Genomic DNA, 17,999 nt, shown 5'->3' on the forward strand with positions numbered 1-17,999 from the left:
TTTTTTTTTCTTTGTTTAGCACAGAAGTCCATACTTTCCACAACCTAATATCAGTAAACTCACTTAGAAGGAATAAAAATATCTTCTAGAGCTCTGTGTGCTAAAGAGCCTTGGTTTCTAGAATTATATACAAATTATTAATGTTTAAAGCATCAAGGAGTTGAATGATCTGAGTAGGAGCAATAGGAGACAGAATAAGATTAACATATAAGCCATATAAAAGAACAAATTAGCCTAAACAGGTTTGGCTCAGTGAATAGAGCGCTGGCCTGTGGACTGAAAGGTCCCAGGTTTGATTCCGGTCAAGGGCATGTACCTTGGTTGTGGGTACATCCCCAGGAGGGGGTGTACAAGAAGCAGCTGATCGATAATTCTCTCTCATCGATGTTTCTAACTCTCTATCCCTCTCTCTTCCTCTCTGTAAAAAAAAATCAATAAAATATTTTTTAAAAGAAAAATTAATTTTTAAAAAAAGAACAAATCAGTCTGGGGTTTCTTAGCAAAAGTAATGAGTCTGTCTGTAGTAGGAGCAATAGGAGACAGAATAAGATGATCATATAAGACATATAAAAGTACAAATCAGTCTGTAGTTTCTTAGCAAAAGTAATGAGTCTGCCTAATGCAAGAGATGTTGCTGACCAAGCTGTTATTGCTTCTATACATTACATTTTTAAACCATTTTGTTTATTTAATCTTTATTGTTGAAGTATTACATATGTCCTCATTTTCCCCCATTAACCATCTCCAGGCTGGCCCTGCTCCAAACAAGAAAATATTTGTGTGTGTGTGTGTGTGTGTGTGTGTGTGTGTGTGTATTTATGCTTCTTTTCCTAACCATAAATATCCACTTTATATTTGGAAAGTGGAAGCATGTCACCTAAAAGGCAGTGTGCCATGACAGTGTAGAGTAGTGGGAGGAGTACAAGCAGAGTAGGCCAGGATCACATCCTGATTCTACTACTTACTAAATGTGAGGCCTACGGTAAGTTAACCAACCTCCCTAGGCATCCATCTGTTTTCTCATCTATAAAATTGGCAACAATCTCTTTCAGGGCTGTTGAAGAACTGGCAATAGCATTTGTAAGTACTTGGTACAAGAGAAGGCCCTCAATAAATGGCAGCTTATATATAGGCTCACCATCTTCAGTAAATTTAATGCTAAAATTTTCAGAAATAGAACCTTTTTTGTAAAGGTGAACGATCCTATCCTAATTAATTTTTTTCTGAAGCAGAATAATTAGCCCACACCAGGACAAATGAATATGGTGGTTAAAAACAATATTATCCTCTATAAAAATGAGGCTGTCTTTGTAATGATTCCAACTGGATTTACATTAAAACAGAGTCTATTATCTCATAATTTGTCATCTGTAACCTTCTCACCCTAACACCAATTCCTGACAGCTTTGAGGCCTTTTTAGATTCTAAAGGCAGCCATATGATGGGAAACTTTCTACAGATGACAAAAGATTTGGTCTCATACATGAAATACAAACATCCCTTCTTCTAGTCCCTTCTTTGAAAAGCAGCTGCTGCACAAGTTTCTCTGGGTCTGGAAATCATTCGAGTTCATTCAAATACCCTTGAATGAACAGACTTTATTCTAGCCCACAATTAAGTGGCCTAAAGACCAGATGTTGAAACTGGTCTGTAATTTTCAAACCAATGACCCTGTAATTTGTGACACAACACATACTACATGCCGTATCACTAAAATGTCTTAAAAAAAAAAAAAAAAAGGTGGAATGGGGGGATCTTGACTTATACTTCACTTGGATTTTCCAGAGAATACTTTAGTCCTCGGATAATTCAGAACAACACAAAATTCCTCCACCTTTTGCCTTGAACTTTTTAGTCAGAGTTAGGTAAACACTGACTTCTGATGGCCTAAAGCACAGCAACCTAAAAATTAAATGTGGTTTAACCATTAGCACTTTAGTTTCAATAAAAATTAAGTAACGCCTGTATTTAAAATTTAATCAGGTAATTTAGTCTCAAATATTCTATAAACTGTATTATTTTATGTTTACTTAAAGAAAACTTATAAGCTCTAGCAAAGCCATTTCTTTTGTTTCCTTTCCTATCAGGTTTTGCATTAAGCTCCTTAACTTGTGAGTATGGACATTCTAGAGATAACAGTGCTATCTCAAGTATTTTAACTACATTAGAAACTATTTAACTTTTCTGGAAAGTAATGCTCTTGAATTTAACAGAATCATGTTGACCTACATTGCTCAAGTTAACAGTACATGTCCCACCACAGAAACACAAAACATACACTCACACTAGTGGTTGTGGGCTCAGTCCCCAGTGGGGGGCTTTCAAGAGGCAGCCAATCCATGAATCTCTCCCATCATTGATGTTTCTATCTCTCTCTCCCTCTTCCTTCCTATCTGAAATCAATAAAAATATATTTTAAAAAAGAAAGAAAAAAATGTTTTAGATGGCAAGATATGTGAGGGGGTACAAAGTTTTCAAAATTCTTTTAGGAGAGAACAAACAAATTTGAAGACTATTGCTTTAGGTAATGAGAATCCCTATGAATTAAATATCCTTAATGCTTTTATAATGGTTATCCTAAATACTCTTTGAGCAATGCTTTCCCAACTAAATTGGATTTTCCCTCCTACAATCAAATACAAACCGTCAAGTACACATTAAATCTATGTATACAAACCTGTTGAAAACACTTGGTGTAGGACTATGGTCACGCTCTCGCTCCCTCTCTCTGGTGCGCTCTCTTTCTCTGTCTCGATCACGATCTCGGTCTCGGTCTCTGTCCCTGTCTCGGTCTCTGTCTCGGTCTTTCTCTCTTCTTGAGTAATAGTCCCATTGCTTGCTGGTGTCAACAAGACTAGGCCATGAAGGAGCAGAACCAGGAAGGTGGGGAAAGGCAACTAAAGAAAACACACACAAAACAACAAAACATAAAGATTAAAAACAAAAGTTTTGGTACTTAAAAACATGAAAGAAAAAAAAATACTAGAAAATAAAGACAAAACTTCCACCAAAAGTGCCTCATAAGATTATAATGCAAACTTATTTTATAACTAGAAAAGATAAATGACATAGCGAGAATACCCTGATTGGAGGAATATAGAGAAATAAACCTTAAAGACTTAACAATCATTTTGCAAGGTGAACAGGAACCAGAAATAGATACACCACAAAATTCCCCTTATAAAAAAATGTAAACTAGAATAAATTAGGACATCTTCAAAGTATTGAGAGAAAATGGTAGTCAACCTAGGAACATGTAGTCAACAAATTATATTTTTAAAATAATTAGAGGAGCCGAAACCGGTTTGGCTCAGTGGTGGAGCGTCCGTCTGCGGACTGAAGGATCCCGGGTTCGATTCCGGTCAGGGGCATGTACATTGGTTGCGGGCACATCCCCGGTGGGGGGTGTGCAAGAGGCAGCTGGTCGATGTTTCTTTCTCATCGACGTTTCTAGCTCTCTATCTCTCTCCCTTCCTCCTCTCTGTAGAAATATCAATAAAATATATTAAATTAAAAAAATAAATAAATAAAATAATTAGAGGAAAAAAAAGGCATTCATAGATAAACAAAAACAACAAATGTTATGAGTTCACCAAAAGATAGAGGTACAATGCATTTTAAGGGTAAACACGCGCGCACACACACACACACACACACACACACACACACACACACGAATGTATAATTTCAAAACAATATAGGGAAAAACAGAATATTTTAAAATCTGCCAATTCAAAAAGATTTGGAAAATACAGGGGTTGGGTAGACTAAGTTTATTAGCTCAAAAATCAGCACAATATAAAAGGCACTGAATTCATCAGTTATATAAGAGAGATTTTTGATTTGGACTTTGAATAATTCCTATTATATTCTGAACGTAAGACATAAAAACAAGAAATGGTTAATAGCAAAGGGAAAAAAAAGAAAAAAAATATTAAAGGTTCAATTCCTGGTCAGGCACATACATGGATTGTGGCTCAGTCCCCAGAGTGGGGAGTGCCAGGAGGCAGCCAATCAATGATTCTCTGTCATCACTGATGTTTCTATCTCTCTGTCTCCTTCTCCCTTCCCATAATCAATAAAATATATATATATATATATATATATATATATATATATATATATATATTTTTTTTTTTTTTTTTCAAAGAGATGCAAACTGTCCTGAAGGGAAATTTAATCTTTAAAAAAACGACATCAGAAAAGATGGTGCATAATCCATGGTCACATAGAACAGTGTGCTAAAGGTGGGCAGGAAACAGGTTGAGCAAAGAAAGGAGAAAAAGAGGGACATTTATAGTACTGTCAATAATGAAAGTAAACCTTAAAAAAAAGAAAATATGGAAAATTAATATGATAAGAACTTAGAAAAGCACAGATCTAACAGAAGGGAGATAATAAAAAGTAGAAATCAAATAAACAGAAAACTTCCACACATTAAAAAAGCAGAAAGTTGGTTTTTGAATACTAGACAAATAAAACACGACAATCTCTGACAAGATTACAAAAAAGAGCCGAAACCGGTTTGGCTCAGTGGATAGAGCGTCCATCTGCGGACTGGAAGGTGCCAGGTTTGATTCTGGTCAAGGGCATATACATTGTTGTGGGCATATCCCCGATAGGGGGCGTGCAGGAGGCAGCTGGTTATTGTTTCTCTCTCATCGATGTTTCTAGCTCTCTATCCCTCTTCCTTCCTCTCTATAAAAAAATCAATAAAAACATATTTAAAAAAAAAAAGGATAAAACCTTTAAAAAAAAAAAAAAAAGATTACAAAAAGAGGCCACATAAATAATATTAGAACCAAAAAGGGACCACAACTACAGATCCAACAGAGATTAAACAATACATAAACTATTATACACTTGATATCAACACATTAATAAACTTAGCTCAGTCTACTTCTTAAAAATAAATTACCAAAGAAAAGTGATTAAGAATAAAAAGAAATCTTAACCATCCTATAACTATTAAAGATATTAAATCAGTAATTTAAAACCTTCCCACAAAACCAGATTGTTTTATAGCTGAGTTTTTATGAGCTTATAAATTATAGACCATTCTAGTATTACACAAACTTCCAGAGAAAAGGCAAAAAAGACCCTTCTCTAACTTATCTCATGTGGCTTGTATAGCCTCAATACCAAAACCAGTTAAGGATAGTACAAATAAAGGAAAATCACAGGCCAATCTTACATATAAACTTAGAAGTCAAAATCCTAGACAAATCCGTGTTTTTTAAAGTAATTAATCATGACCCAGTTAGATGTATGTCAGCAAATAAACAATGCCTAATACTAGAAAAATATGATAAATCTGCCACATTAATACACTAAAGAAAAACAGTATGATCATCTCATAAAGCAGCTGATAAAATCAATATTTATATAGTTCAAAAGCACTTGGAAAATTAGAAAAAATTTTCCTTAATCTGATGTAGAATTCTATCAAAAACTCAACAGTAAAACAAAAATTATAAAAATGTAATAAATAAATAAATAAATAAATAAATAAAAGCTGAAACTGGTTTGGCTCAGTGGATAGAGCGTCTGCCTGCAGACTGAAAGGTCCCAGATTCAATTCTGATCAAGGGCATGTATGTTGGTTGTGGGCACATCCCCAGTAGGGGGTGTGCAGGAGGCAGCTGGTCGATGTCTCTCTCTCATCAATGTTTCTAACTCTCTATCTCTCTCCCTTCCTCTCTGTAAAAAATCAATAAAATATATTATTAAAAAAAAAAAGAAGAAAAAAGAAAAAAGAAAAGAAACAAAGAAGAAGGCTGCAGAGCCCAGATCTCGGGATAGAAGAGAGTAGCTCCCTAAGCCTGCCTGCATAAGGCTGCTAACCTTTATTAATTCAAACTGAATGTGGCGATTAAAAACACTTACCATTGCCATATGGAAAAGCACGTGCAGAACGACTATCATAACCAGAGGAATGTCCACTGTTGAAGAAAAAATGTATTTTTATGTGTTCAAATAAGTTCTAAATTTTAATAATTTGGTACAAAACATAAAGGCAGAATTATGACTTCTTTAACAACAACAATAAGCTTTAATTCTATAATTTAAATTTTAATAGTAAAAACACAGGATTATTTTACCTCCAAATATATTAAACCTAATACCCAGATGTAAAAAAATTATAGCTTACTAGTATAACATGAATAATCCAATGAATTCATCTTAACTCACAAGATAACAGAAACTTTGAAGCTAACAATATTTAAAACTTAATTAAAATTTAGTCTTAAGCCCTAGCTGGTTTGGCTCAGTGAATAGAGCATGAGCCTGCAGACTGAAAGGTCCCAGGTTTGATTCCAGTCAAGGGCCTCGGTTGCAGGCTCGATCCTCAGTAGGGGGCGGGCAGGAGGCAGCCAATTGATGATTCTCTCACATCACTGATGTTTCTATCTCTCCCTCTCCCTCTCTCTTCCTCTCTGAAATCAATTAAAAAATATATTTTTTTAAATTTATCTTTAAAAAAGCTGGTCTGTTATCAATCAGAAATTTAGCTCTACTGACAGGAACAGCAAATAATAGTTAACATTTTGATTGAGAAAACAAATATATATTTAAGAAGGACTTAATAAATCTTTATGTTCTCACAAGTCACACTTCACTGAGTTTTATCATGTTCTTTGAAAATCATATGCATGGTTTTAATACTATTGATATTACGGTTATCACAATTTTTGTCTTCTTATATCATTTAAATAACTTTTTAAAAAATACGCTAATTTTGTAGAGTTTATTAAGCAGAAATAATTATAGCTACCATTAATGATTAATGGTAGAAATAATTATAGCTACCATTAATGATTCCTATCTATCAAGAATTATGTTGATGCTTTATATTCACTATCTGTTTTAATCTTCACAATTCTATCAATCCCACTTGGTAAAAGAAGAAGCTAAGTCTCAAAGAGTAGTCATAAACTTTACATAGCAACACAAAGCTGATAAATTATGATGGCAAAATGTGAACCAGTTCTTTTTTATTCCAAAGTCTCTCCTGTTAAACACCATATTGCCACCCATGAGGTAAAAATTATTTAGTACAGCATTCCAACTAACAAAAACCATAAATGCAGGGTATGAAAATAAGGCTTTTCCCATGAAGAATGGATCCAATCCTCCATTGTGGAAGCTGAGTTGCAGCAGAGTAGCAAGGAATAAGGCAGCTTTTATTATGGTCCCTGACAACAGTTGTCCTTACCCAATCCTAAGACAGACATGCTTTATTCATGATTACCAGTCATCTTTTTGTATTTTCCACAAAATTGACTACTGTCAATTTTCAAAATTAATTTAGGAGTTTAATTAGTGTGTATAAATCAAGGGAAGATACTTCAAAATACTATCATTTAGTTATTTTTGTGTTTTGTTATTGAGCTATACAGGTCCAAATCTTATATCAAAGTAACTAACACAGATCTAAACTTACTCATTAAAAGGCAGGTACTACTGTTTATAAAATCAAATCTTTGAAAATATTACCAAAATATGTATGATTCTTCTGTCAAAAGCCTATCAATGACAAAAATTTTACAGTATACACAATTCTTTACCTTTCTATTGTTGGTATAAGAGATGGAGGTGGAGCACCTGGTGGAGGAGGAAAACCTGAAACAAAATCAATCATAAGGAAAAAAAGTTAAGAGAGTGTATATTTAATGGCAAGAGAGAAACAAAGTTGCTACATATCACTAAATTTTTCTGGGGATATAACATGCTTCTCTATGTTATAATGGACAGGAAAAAAATGGAGCTTAAGCTTACAAACAGATATTAAGAGTAATAAAATTTTAAATGAACAGTCTTATCTAATACATAGAGCACAAATTGGGAGTCAGGACACTCGGTCTTATTTTCAGCACCACACACAGCCCATTTTGTGAGTATGAGAAAGTTAATTTCAATGCCTTACCTTTTCCATATAAAACAGTAGTGTTGCCACCAGATATATTATACTTGAAATATTTTAGTATTGATAGAAAAGCAAATAAGATAACGTTTACCTCTTTTAAATTTTTTTTTAGTTTTAGGTGTGTAGAAATTTCCTTAAAATGTGTACTATATAAATAAAATCTTACCAGTAGATATAATAACTGCTTAAGGCTAAGAATATCCATCATAAAATATGTTTTAATAGCACAACCCTAAAAAACTACTTTACAAATAAAGGCATATAATTATAGTTTTGCATTAGTCTGGAAAGAAAATAATTTGCACTTTGATATTATGAGGTCTGCATTCTCAATAATTCACAATACCTAAATGTAATACCATGGAATGTGGCTAAATGGGACCTTTAATCTATTCTACACTTTCCAATTCAAATAGGCAAAAAGAATCTCAACAAAGACTAAGATTCTACAACTTATGATACCAATTGCTTCCTAATTTTAACAACTCTCACTACTGGGAAATGCATTAAAGTATATTATTTAAATTTCTCACACTGCAACACATATGCTATCCTGAATGAGGGCAAGAAACAATCCATTGTCCTATTCTCTAACACATTCTACATATTAAAAACAATTCCACTAGACCTTCTTTTTAGTATTCTAAGTAAAAACGAATCTCAGTTCTCTTAACCCTTCTCAAAAGTCCAATTAAATCTGTTTGGCCCTTTTACAAGCTGTTTCAAATTCACCATGCTCATCTTCCCTGTATCCAGTTTTGGGATTTATAAATCCTCTACTGAACATCTTAGAAGTATACAATTTAGCATCTACCACATTAGTACTCAAGAGTCCACAATCCTGCTTTATACAGTTTTTAAAATCACATTTCTTTTAAAACTAAAAAGATACACCAATGATTCCTTTATAACTTCTCCTGGTAAGTCTTTTTCAGCCACATTCATAGACAATCAATGACTATCTCATATCTAACTACGTATATACTCACCTATGCTATCTAAACTCCACTGTTTGTTTATCAAGGTCATTTTGATTTTAGATCCACCCTTCCAAGAACTTTCACTGCTCATTCTCTTCATGCTCCTAGGCTTTTAATGCTGAACTAAGTTTAACACACTTGCTGCCACGTTTTTATCACACTACCAAAAAGCTCTAAATTTTTTTTTTTAAATAACACTGGGTCACATATAATATTGATCATACACTGGGCCACATATAACTATTGATCATACCATTATAACAATGAACAATTTAACCACTCAGAGAGCAACCATCTGTCCAGTTATCAATCTACCTAACAATGTGGCTCAGAACATACATTCTCATAATACTGAGTTATGCCAGCAGGGAAAAAAAAAAAAAAAAAAATCAAGATAAATGATCTTTCTTATCTCTTACAGTCACTTTATCATATAAAAAATTCCTTGGTATTTTTAATAAAAAAAATTTTTTATCCTATACTCAGTTTTCTTCAACCAACTGACATGGTGAAAACCTGACAATTTTCTCAGAATCTCTATTTCTACAGAAATGGGTAAGACAGGTATAAGAAAACTAATTATCTTAAAACTGGAATGAAGCAAAGGCAGAGCTGAAAATAGGACCTTGAAATCCCAATAGCCTATTCCATATTCTAATCGTATCAACACTGTCCCTCCTGTAACTATAGGCTTGAAATTTCATGTTTATTAACAATGATGGAGAAAACATGGAAAAAGTTTTACCTGGAGGTGGTACAGTTATTGGAATACCTAAAAAACAAGTGATGAAATTTAATATAGTAATTGGATTTTATAATCTGTAATGTATTTATGCCATCACCAAAAAACACCTTTGAATTAAAACCCCTCGCCTCATTTTCCTGGCTTATTTACTCAAGAGAAGCATTCTATTTTCTTACAGAGGACCAAGGATTCGAGTATAACATCTGACTTCCTGATGAAAAACCCAGTCTAACAACTATAATAGATGATAGGTTTCCCCCACAAGTTCTAATCACAAAGTTAGACAACAGTTAAAAAAAGAGCACAATTGTGCATACACAAATATCCAACTCTATGAAAATAACACTAAGTTTGATCAACATCTGATCTTGTTATTTTAACATTTTAATAGGGAAATTGATCAATGGGCTCTTTAATGTTGTAGACACTGCAAAGTAACTCTGAAGAGGATGGTATTCACTTCGTAAAACTAAGTGGGACATTCAAGTGTTTATCTGTATTGTTTTTACTGTTGTTGAAGGAGGGGGGAGATTACTTCCCTTGATCTGTGGGAGAAGAGAAAGGGGGATGGCCAATTCCTATGTATATACCCACAGGGCAAGTTAATGTAGACAATTTACTTCTACACGAGTCAGAATACATTGAATGACTCTCATTCATTTGCACACATTATAAGCTTTAAGAAATTTCCAACTATGTACACACATTCAAAGTTTATACTAGTCAAATGTGCCCTTAAAGTCAAATGTGCCCTTAAATTCTAACGTAAAACTTATGCAGCAAGCACACTGTAACTACTTTTTGTTTGAAGAAAAATAGCATTACTAAGTAGGAAAATAGAAAAAAATCACTTCATAAAAATTTTATACCATAACTTCAACAGAGCCAAAATTCTACCTTATCAAAATTAGTCCAAAGAGGGAAAATAATTATTTCATTAACTAAATGCATGGGGAAAAATAATGAAAAGGAATCACTTTCAAAAGTTTTCTTGTCAATGGAAAATCTGCTAATAATTTATTTTAAAACTTTCTCTAAGTCTTACCAGAATAGGTTTATATAAAAGATCTTAAGGCAGCAAGTAGCCTTAAAATGGAGAATGCTAACCTGATTTAACCACCATGAAATAAAGAGTATGATAAACTTATAAAACTAATAGGACTGAAGAAGATATATAAAGCAGCTATCATCTTTCAAAAATCATTATGCCTTCATAAGTCTACATAAACTAATCTGCACTTAAAGGCGATTCTCATCCATCCCTGTGGTTATCTTGCGGCTTTCTAAATTGCTAAGCTAAAAGAATCCAGCAAACAATACAAGCCAACAGAATCCCAGACACCTAACTGAATGGAAAAAGGCAGAGCATATTCAATATTCTTAATATCCACTATTACCCGATTTTCTTTAGAACAGTCTAGGCTTTGTCTAGCACTATGAAACTTCACTAGATAACCTAATTTTTATATTTAAACACCTGACAATATTTTTACATGAATAAGACAAAGAACCATATCAAATTCAGCAATCCACTCCGTAATCCTAACAACTTTACCTAAATGAACACATGAGCAGAATGTATCATTTCAGCTAACGCTCACATTCACTACAGCTTACTAAAATGTGAATTCATACAAAATAACTAAGAAATTACTAATCAGACCTCTCAAAATTTAGTCCTCAAAAACAATTAAGTTGTCAAACTTTTACAAAACAGTGATAAGACATATAATTAAATTGTTAAGTATAGTCTGCTTTTAATTTGAATCATACAACAATAGTATCATAGGACAGGTTTTTTTAAAAAAATCAACTGAAAGGAATTAAGAACACAAAGAAAAATCATGCTGTCTATATAGATGCCTTTCCAATTGGTATCTACACATCAAAAAGTTGGCATGACAGCTAGAAAGGGACCTTTTTATGAGGCCTCTATTCTACCTAAGATATTTCAATGCAGCTCTTTATTGGTAAATGATCACTGAAACATAACTATAAAGTTGAGTAAACACTATATAATCAATTATTTGACAATTATCAAATATATTTTCAATTCAACTAAGAAAGTTTAACATGTGATATGTTAGGCCAACATAATCCTCCATCTACAAATCGCTCGTTAGCATCTGACTTTTGTTAACAAAATAGAAATAGTGTAAGGAGAGAAAAATTTAATCTCAAAAATCCCATGCTCTTAACACTCCCACCATATTGGCCAACACATGTGCTGCCTAGCCAACAGACTTGAAACACACAAGGCAAGTACTGTATTTCTTTTCTGTATCCTTTATTTGTAAAGTAAGTAGGGGAAAATATTTATTTTCCTGGAAAGTGTTTTATAATGGTAGTAAAAGTAAGATTTCTGGCCAAAGCTTTTAGAAAAGTAGTATCCAAATTCTAAGGACCTGAACAGATTAGTTTTGGAACTTCAGCAATCATAAGAACCTTCTGGAGTTTGTTAAAACACAGATTGCCGAGCCTCCCCAAAATGTCTGATTCAGAAGTTTGGAGTGGAGCCAGAGAATTTGCATTCCTAACAAAGGGGAGATCATGATGTTGCTGACCAAAGACCACACTGTGAGAAACACTAGATTAAGTTTCTCATTTGCACTACTGAATACTTCAATATTCAATACAGGCAAAATAAATGACAGCCTATATACTATCTATAATATACTATCTAGATTCTACATCATCAAAAGAAAAAGGAGAGAATTTAACTTTTCTGGTATGTAACACACACTCTTAAATGTAAAGTGTGACTGTAGGGGAACCTGAAATCCTACTTGGGAGACAAAAACTAGAGCAAAGAAATACAAAGATAGCATACCTGCAAAATATATTAAAAATAATTTTTTAAAAATTCTCATAAAATTAAGAGGCTTCACATTCAACAACAGCCGGAAAAAAAACTAATAAAAAATATCTATAAACTCATTCTCAATGTTGCTCATGATTATTTTGTACTATAGGCCCGGTACACGAATTCATGCACGTGTGGGATCTCTAGGCCTCGCCTGCAGCAATCAGGGCTGGGCCAATCAGGGCCTGCTGGCCAGGGGAAAGGACTGGGTGCAGGAGGTTGGCCACCAGTCCCGAGGAGTGAGCCAGCCCTGGGCCTCCCCTAGGAAAGGGGCTGGGAGGCCATGTCTGCCACCACCCACCCCCAGTTCCCTGTCCCAGCCTTGGCCCAGGCAGGGTCAGGAGAGGAGGCGGGTCACCAGGCCAGGTGCAGAAAGAATAGCCACCGAACACTGCCCACAGGAGGTTGGCTGTGGGAGCGCACTGACCACCAGGGGTCAGCTCCTGTGTTGAGTATCTACCCTCTGGTGGTCAGTGCGCGTCACAGTGACTGGTCGAACAGGCATTCTGGTCGTTCAGACGTAATGGTTGCTTTGGCTTTTACATATATAGATAACTAAGGCAAGAGTTACGGGACATGTCTTCCAATGATCCCTGTGCCTCCTGGTATTTATGCCTTTTATACCTTTGGTATCTATACCTTCCCCTTGAGTCCTGGTTGGATATAATAACCTGTTTCTAACAAAATACAGCAAAAAATAAAGGGATGTCACTTCCATGACTACAGTTCAAAAGACAGTGACTTCCACTTTGCTGGTATCCTCCAATGATTTCTGGGCATTCATGCTTTGATGAAACAAGCTACCAAGTTGGAGAGAAAATAAATCTTTTCAACCAAGTGGTTAGTGAGCTTGGAGATGAATCCTATGTCAACCAAGCCTATCAAATAACCATCTCAAAGTCTGTAAGAGACCTTGAAGAGAGGACCCAGCTAAGCTGTCCCTGCATTCTTAACACCAAAAAGGCTGTTCAATAATAAATATATCATTATTTTAAGCCACTATGTTCTGGAATAATTTATTATGCAGCAATAGCTAACCAATACAGCTACTATATTGGTTATATAATATATAATAACTAATTATTATTTTTCTCTATTAAGTTCAAATTTTTTTAAAAATGGCAAAATTATGTGAAAGGTCTTCACTGGTAACTTCCAAATTTGTAGTTCCTATTTCTCAGATAATTTCCGAACTTCAACAGCACTATTAAGTTACGAATAAAAAAAACATGATGACTTCCCTTAAGTCTCAATGATTTCCTACTTCAAATTCATCAAGCCCATACATATATCTCTACATAGAAATTGAGTATAAAGTCAAGATTTGTAAAAATCATTAAATATCACCTTCCACAACATACTTTTTTCTTCCTATATACCAATATTTTAAAAATTATATACCCATATATCATCTATCATTTATTCTTTATAAAACAAGTATAGGATACTGAATACTGTAAAACTATTTTTTAATAATTAAGGTGAAACAATTAATTGTAAGATAAAAACAATGAAAATAATTTTAAAGAAAAAAATGTGTTAAAAGGTGCTATGATTATAAAACTTAAAGTAACAAAGTTACTAGAATACTTTATACCTAAGAGATAAAGATGATGATTTATGGTAACTATAAATGAAATGAATTATTTTATCCTTATTAAGATCTCTTAATCCCCCAGTTTATAAAATAATCTACAGGCTTCAAAAAAATTAAAATTCTGTTAAACAAAAATATCTCTGATAGAAAACTTCAATATTTTTACAAAAAATCTTGTAAAGGAACTGATCTCTATTAGCTCAGATATAATCACAAAATGATTGGAAGAATCAAACAGATAAGAGACCAATATTAAATTATATAAAATGCAGCATCTATGTTATAATACAATTATAAAGGCAACATCCATGGGCAAAGAAGACATTCAAAAATCAACATCCTAAAAATCACCATTCAGAAGAAGCTTTTAATTCTATTAAACTTACATTTAAGTTAATTTTTAATTGTCCCAGAATATACTACTTATTATAGTTAATTGGCATTAGTCCCTATTTTCAGTATATTAAAAACACAGACTGTTAAATTTCTTTAACACATAAATACAAAACATAAGAGAAAATGAGTACAGCTCTCAAAAACGTCAAAGAATTCTTTTGCAAAGTACTTCTATAAAAGACATTGTTGAAATGCCTACATTTTTGACAAATAGCATCAATTAATAAGTAGATTTGCTGTGTAAAACTAAAAACTTTCATGGAACTGTAACAGCTTAATTAATGTTATATTCATTAAATGGCTTATCAATTAAAGAGACAAAAATTGTACTTCCTCAAAGATGCTAATAATACTCATCCAATATAGGCCAATCTTCTGCCAAAGTAGCAGTTCTCAAAGCGTACCTTGGAGATTCCTGGGGATCGCTAAGTCCCTTCAAAATATTTGCAAGGCCAAAACTACTTTCATAAAAATACTAAGATAACATTTGCCATTTTCACCCCCATTCTTACAGCTATACAATGACATTTTCCAGAGGATATGTATGTGACATGTGAAATCACAATAGATTCAATGCAGGAACAAACAGGAGAATCTAGTTTTCTATTAAGGCACAGAGTAAAGAGACTGCAGAAGTATAAAACAATGCCACTCTTTGCACTAAATGTTTTTTTGTTGCTCTGAAAAAAAATAATTATTTTTTAAGAAAATATATTCTTAATATTAATACATAATAGGTGTATTCTGTTTTTTAAAATAAGTATTTTAATTATAATACCTTAATTCCTCAGTTAATATCTAGTACAAAAAAATAGATGTAACACGCATAAATAAAAGCACTTTGGGGTTTGCAGTATTTTAAAAAATGTAAAGGAGTCTGTGACCACAAGGACTGAGAATAACTGTGCTAGAACCATACTGCTAACAGAAAAGCATTCTGAAGACTTGGTAGGCCTTGGAAGAAAGAATTAATCTATATTTGTATTCCTTAAATGTGATAGGACCTTATGGAAGTATAATCTAAAAATAAGCATTAAAGGAAATCAGGACAGGCATTTAAAATATGAAAAACATGTACCTGAAAATTAACCTTAAATATAATTTATGCAACAAAAAATAACCTGTTACAGAATTCTACAGATGTGAACATTATTAAAAGATTTATTGTCCTTTAAATAGATTATATTACAAATAATGGAAGTATCATTTTGAAAAAAGCCTATTTCAGATAATGCCAGTGCCTATCAGCAATATCTCTCAAAGCTACTAAATATTCTTATACCAATTAGATATTTATTTTTTTCATCACTAATACATATCACCACTCTCACCTTAATAAACAGCTAGTACTGAACTATATAAAATGGGAATATACTATTTAGCTAGTAAATAAGAAAATACTTCTAAATTTAGTACCTAGTAAAGTATAAATACAATTATAAAGCAATCTAGCATACGGTCTATTATTACATATACATATTAATCATCTTTTAGTCTCATTAAATCAAAAATGTTCAAAATTGACTATATATTTTATCTTTTTTCAGAGAACAAAGAAATCATTTATGAATCATTAAGTCATTACCTTTTTTATTTAGTTAATTCTCACCATATTAAAGACACAAGAATCATGGGTCCAATCACAATTTATGGCTTATGTTTCAGAACAAAAATTCTTATTGGACCAAGAATTAACTGAACATCACAAATAATGTTGCCTGGTGTAAGGACCGCTATCCTTATTCAGTTTTCTCCTTTATTTTAAGAAAACAAAATTCTCTATAGCCAGAGTAATTTTTCATAATTTTTAATCCTTTGAAGGTAGAGGTGACAATGAAGGAAACCAAAGGTATTTTGGCTTCAGGGCAGATGTGATAACATTTAGAGACTTAGGATTACCATAATCTGATCATAACTGGCACCTTAAAACAAAGACAGCTCTCTTGTAAATGTGAAGTAAGTGGTCACAGCTCTTAAATATAAACTGACATATATTACAATCTTAACGTATACTATACATTCTAATTAGGACCAATACTAATATTTACCATTTTCCTAGGCATTCTCCATAGAAAAAAAATAATTATTATCTAAATCTATCTTGTTAGTTTCATTAAAAATTGGTTAAGGGGGTAAATATTAAAAGCTTATTGGAAATAAAGGCCACCGAATGAAAGGTTGAAAGTATAAATTTTGGGGATTAGTTGTAATATTTTCTATTGACATTAATCTAGTTTTTAATAAATAATCAAAAGTAGCTACAAGTATAATAAAAATTTACATTAATTTTCTGCCTCACTTAAAAGAAATACCAGGTACCTGGCATCCAGAAATAGTCTCCTAAAAGGAAGCCAGTATAAAGACGACAACCAGACTGAGATTTTCAATTCAAAAATCTCTTCATGGTATATAATTTTTCTTCTAACCTATTCCAATTCTAAAAGCATCTTAAAAAAAATTTTTTTAAACAACTTAACATTGTTTATAATTCAATATGGGTTTATAAATATATAATTAGTAGCTTTAGTTTGGGGAATATGATCTTTTTGGATCATTTTAGTATCTCTACATTCTTCTCAATTTCTGTATAGTGTCTCCGCTATGCTGAAATAGCAAGACACGTATATATCTGTTTCAATGTAAATCTACTGAAGACAATATCATTTCATAATCTATTACTTTTAATGTAATGCAGTCAATGAAAATGTTATTTTCAAATATATATATTTTAATTGTTAAATTCAAAATAAAAAACATTCATGGGTTTTTTTGGTTTTTTTTCAAAACCAAATATTTTATGTACTATTTACCTGGTGGTGGAATCAGAGGTGGAGCAGTGCTGACAGTTGGAGGAGGTGGAAGAAATGGAGGAGGTGGGAGGTGGGTAGGAGGAGCTCCTGGAGGGAAAAATGGAGGTGGTTTGCTAAAATTGTTGTCTACTTCAGAAGCAGATCTTTCAGAAAGGACCTAAAATTAGAGCATAGTTTATTTTTAAAAAATAAATAAACATTCTTATCTGCAATTAAACTCAAGCAAGTTAATTTCATTTAATCTAAGAATCAAAGAAAAAAGCTTTATTCTCATACACGTATTTTGAGGAGAGTAATTTTCTGTATGTATATACACAGATGTCAGTATACACTTTCACACACATACTTAAAGCCCAGGAAAAACAACTGACATCATTACAAAAAAAAACTTCTGAATACAACATAATTGATAAAGCATTCTAAACAAGAGACAATTAAGTACTTTATAAATATAATGTAATAAAGATTATCTTTGTTACCCAACCAAGTTAAGAAAAGTATTCAAAAAGTTAAAGTATAGTTTAGTAGGTGGGGAAGGGAGGAGGGAAAGAAAGGGGGGTGGAATGGAACAGTGGGGAAGGAAGGGGGACATCTGTAATTCAACAGTGAAGATTAAAAAGAATAAATAAATAACAGTAACATGGCAGCAGAACCAGATATTCATTGCAATAAGTCCTATCA

At 32.8% G+C, this 17,999-nt stretch overlaps 1 protein-coding gene across 4 annotated transcripts in view; it reads right to left on the reverse strand.

The window, feature by feature from the left end:
• FIP1L1 (factor interacting with PAPOLA and CPSF1) overlaps positions 1-17,999 on the reverse strand; it is a 63,895-nt gene that overhangs the window by 2,725 nt on the left and 43,171 nt on the right. For 2 of the 4 annotated variants that reach the window (XM_084900037.1, XM_084900039.1), the window contains 5 exons: positions 17,319-17,475; positions 9,653-9,679; positions 7,569-7,623; positions 5,887-5,942; positions 2,678-2,897 (listed from right to left, as the gene is read on the reverse strand). In XM_084900037.1, the coding sequence (XP_084756163.1) occupies positions 2,678-2,897; positions 5,887-5,942; positions 7,569-7,623; positions 9,653-9,679; positions 17,319-17,475 (515 nt within the window). The remainder of the gene's footprint in view (positions 1-2,677; positions 2,898-5,886; positions 5,943-7,568; positions 7,624-9,652; positions 9,680-17,318; positions 17,476-17,999) is intronic. The other 2 variants (XM_084900038.1, XM_084900040.1) reach the window with 1 other exon arrangement.

Source organism: Pipistrellus hanaki (assembly GCF_964339955.1).
Source record: "Pipistrellus hanaki genome assembly, chromosome: 1".
NCBI classification, from domain to species: domain Eukaryota; kingdom Metazoa; phylum Chordata; class Mammalia; order Chiroptera; family Vespertilionidae; genus Pipistrellus; species Pipistrellus hanaki.